This window comes from Lactuca saligna, chromosome 6, assembly GCF_052625555.1.
Source record: "Lactuca saligna cultivar CGN05327 chromosome 6, ASM5262555v1, whole genome shotgun sequence".
Classification (NCBI taxonomy): domain Eukaryota; kingdom Viridiplantae; phylum Streptophyta; class Magnoliopsida; order Asterales; family Asteraceae; genus Lactuca; species Lactuca saligna.
Genome location: NC_136422.1, coordinates 143,535,950 through 143,539,858, shown reverse-complemented (window position 1 = coordinate 143,539,858; position 3,909 = coordinate 143,535,950). Strand labels below are relative to the sequence as shown.

Here is a 3,909-nt window from a genome sequence, read left to right as displayed (position 1 = left end):
TACCGTCGGATCACCACCTCCAACATCAGTGCCATTATATAGTGGCAGAGATGTGACATGTAACATCTTAGTAGAATTGTTAGGATTGAAATTCAATGAAATTGTAGGACCCTGCTTTTACTTCTTCATTGATTGTAAAAGATATGTTTGAATGTTGTTGATTCAAGTGCAACAAAATATCAAGCTACCTCTTGAAATATGTGTTCCATTTTTACTTCTCATGTTATAATATCTTACTTCAATATCGATTTCAATCCACCCGCATCATTCCGACCTGCACAACACTATAAATATTAAATTAATTGCATAATGTTAATTATTAAATTAATTGCATAATGTTACATTTTGAACGTGTTGTTTTTTTTATAAATATAAATGATTTTATCGATTTCAACTTTGCTAACTTCACTCCAAACCGACAGTGTGTCAAGATCTCATCTCAAGTAAACAACACAAATAAAAACAGCTGGCGAATATCTCTCTTCCTATAAACAATCACACACTCGCCGGAGTCAGATTCACCCCATCGGTAAATCTCTCTCTCTCACTCTCACCACCTCATAATGGTTTCCCAATCCAACGGCACGCCGGCGACGCCATTTAAGTTCTTGATCTACGGCCGTACCGGTTGGATTGGTGGTCTATTGGGCAAACTCTGCGAAGCTCAAGGCATCGAGTACACCTACGGCTCCGGCCGTCTTGAGTCTCGCGACACCCTTATCGCTGACATCACCGCCGTCAATCCTACCCATGTATTCAACGCTGCCGGAGTTACCGGCCGCCCAAACGTTGACTGGTGTGAGTCACACAAGGTGGAGACCATACGTACTAACGTCGTCGGAACCCTAACTCTCGCCGACGTTTGCCGTGAAAAGGGGTTGATTTTGATCAACTATGCTACTGGATGTATATTCGAGTATGATTCGGAGCATCAACTCGGGTCGGGTGTCGGGTTTAAGGAAGAGGATACTCCAAATTTCATCGGATCTTACTACTCCAAGACTAAAGCAATGGTAATATTCTAAGAAAATTTGGTATTATTATTTCAAGATTTCATTTTTTTTTTTCAAATGTTGGTAGAATCTTGATGATTTCGATTGCCCATTTGATGATTTTGTGATATTTTTATGTGAATTTCTTGAAAAATGAGGTGGATCGAAAGATCTTGATGTGAATTTTTAACACAAATCTAAAATCTTTCACTTGCATATAGAAAATTGTGCCTCCTTTCACGGGTCGTATTATATTTGGGACTCAAAATAATAAAACTTCGTTTTTTTTTTTTTTTTTTTTTTAAATGTTTGTTAAAGAGTTGGGTGAGATCTTGATAAAAATGTGGTGGATCTAAGATATTGATGTACATTTTAAATAAATATTTAGCTTTCATTCTATTTGACATTTTCATTTCATAGATCTATACTATCTTCTTGCCTAAAAGAAAGCTATAATGTGGGACCCTTTAAGATTCCATTTTTAGGACAATGTTAAAGTTTTGCAATGAACCTTGTGATAACTTTGTGCTTTTATGATATGTTTTGTGTGAATTTTTTTATGAAAATGTGGTAGATCTAAGGTCTTGATGTGCATTTTAAAGAAAGATCCAAGCTTTCATTATATTTATGGTTTATGTGTCATTTCATGGGTCCATACTAACTTTTTACCATAACGAAAGCTATGATTTGGGACCCACCAATGGGTAAAGCTATGATCGTGTAAGAAAACTTCATATTTACTTCAAGATTTCAATTTATTCAACATTAGTATAATGTTGAAGATTTTGAGCAATGACCCATGTGAGGATTTTGTGTTATTTAGATATTTTTGTTTAAATTTTTTTGATAAAAGAATGGTGGATATAAGATCTATATAGCCATTATAAAGAAAAATCTGAGCTTTTGTTAGTTTACTTTTACACTTATGCCTCATTTCATGTGTCCACACTAGTTTTTACTTAAATGAGACCTATAATATAATATGGGTCCCATGAAACAAAAACCATAGGACAAAGATAAATTGTAAGAAGATTTAATATTTATTTCAAGATTCCATTTTTTTTTCATACTTTAGTGTACACCTTTGAAGATTTTGCGTTCGTATGATGTTTTTGTGTGAATAAGTGAATATGTTGATAGAAATGTGGTGGATCTAAGATCTTGATATACATTTTCAAGGAAAAAAAAAACTTTCATTAGCTTAAGCTTGTTTTGTGTCTTGTTTCATGGTCAATTTGACCTCTTACTTTATAGAGAAGTATAATTTGGGACCCACAAAATGAAAGTATTAACCTAAGTTGACTTACTGCATAATCACTTCAATTTTGAAGATTTATTCTTTTTTCATACTTTAATACACCTTTTGACAATTTTGTGTTTTTATTACGTTTTTGTGTGAATTTGTTCATAAAACGTGTTAGATCGAAGATCTTGGTTTGCATTTTGTCAAAAAGTGAACTTTTTTAGTTTAATCTACTTCCATCTCCCATTTTATAGCTCCCATATTTATTTCAATTTTACAAAATAAAACTATGTTTGGATACCTAAGATCATGAACAAAGGTTAAATGCAAGATATAAGAACACACTTTCATTTAGTTGTGTATTTTAACATCCTTCTTTCATTTCTTTTTGTTACAACATTGTACTTCAAAAATCTTATGAAAAACACTTCATGCATGTTGCCACTTATCCAACTTCTTATATTAGGTCAGTTGTACTTTTAAAAAATCCACCCAATTATAATTTACACACCAAAGTAAACTAATTTGTTTGATCCACAGGTAGAGGAATTGCTCAAAAACTATGAAAATGTATGCACATTGCGTGTAAGAATGCCGATTTCATCCGATCTTACAAACCCCCGAAACTTCATCACAAAAATCAGTCGATATGAAAAAGTTGTAGACATTCCAAACTCCATGACCATTCTTGATGAACTCCTCCCAATCTCCATTGAAATGGCAAAAAGAAACCTAACCGGTATCTACAACTTCACTAACCCTGGTTGTGTTAGCCACAATGAGGTCTTGGAGTTGTATAAAGAGTACATTGATTCAAGCTACACATGGAAGAACTTCACTCTTGAAGAGCAAGCAAAAGTTATAATTGCACCAAGAAGCAACAATGAACTTGACACTTCTAAGTTGAAAAAAGAGTTCCCCGAGCTTTTATCGATCAAAGAATCTCTTGTGAAGTTTGTGTTTGAGCCTAACCGAAAGACACCCGTTGTGGCATAACCGTAAGGTTTGAAGTTATTTTGGTTGGTTTGTTTCCTTTTCTTGATTATGTTATTGATTGTATGTTGAGATTGTGAGATTAATATGAGGATTTCTTACAATATAGTGTATTTTTCTTGTTGTATTATCGGGATTATCTTGATTATGAATAAGTATGTGGGAAATGATATATAGTTCTTGATTCATTTGATCATATGAAATCAACATAAGGTCTTTCTGGTTGCACTATCATACTATGTGCATGACGAAACTTGTAAAATATGGACTAAGACCTCAATTGTTTGATTAACCAAGTTGAAGAATAGTATTGCCTAGATAAGTAGATTTGGTGATGTGAAATGGAGTCTAAGTTATGGGGTTCTTTTGGGATTACTTATTTAAAGGGAATATTAGCTTAGATAATAAGCATTTTTGGTACCAATAATAAATATATTTTGATAGGTTGTTAACTTATTAAAACTCCTTATTAAGGTAGAAACTAAATAATACGTTTTAAAGAAACAAAAAAGTGATGATATCTAAAATGTCCTTTTCCGGTCAAACCTTAAAAAACAATATATTAATTTATTATTTTTTTGATACTTATAAGTTAATCCAAATATTTTTGTCTTAAACCTCTATTTTTACACTGGATAAATTAATACACTTAAAAATTGTTTTAAATAAATAATCTCAAAC

General features: G+C 32.6%; 1 protein-coding gene across 1 annotated transcript; it reads left to right on the top strand.

Annotated features, from left to right (window-relative positions):
- Nucleotides 1–261: 261 nt before the first annotated feature.
- LOC145000453 (bifunctional dTDP-4-dehydrorhamnose 3,5-epimerase/dTDP-4-dehydrorhamnose reductase-like) lies at nt 262–3,416 on the top strand. The gene is made up of 2 exons (XM_078959681.1): nt 262–1,013; nt 2,776–3,416. The coding sequence occupies exons 1-2, from the start codon at nt 564–566 to the stop codon at nt 3,229–3,231; spliced, it is 906 nt and encodes a 301-aa protein (XP_078815807.1). The 5' UTR covers nt 262–563; the 3' UTR covers nt 3,232–3,416.
- Nucleotides 3,417–3,909: the final 493 nt, after the last annotated feature.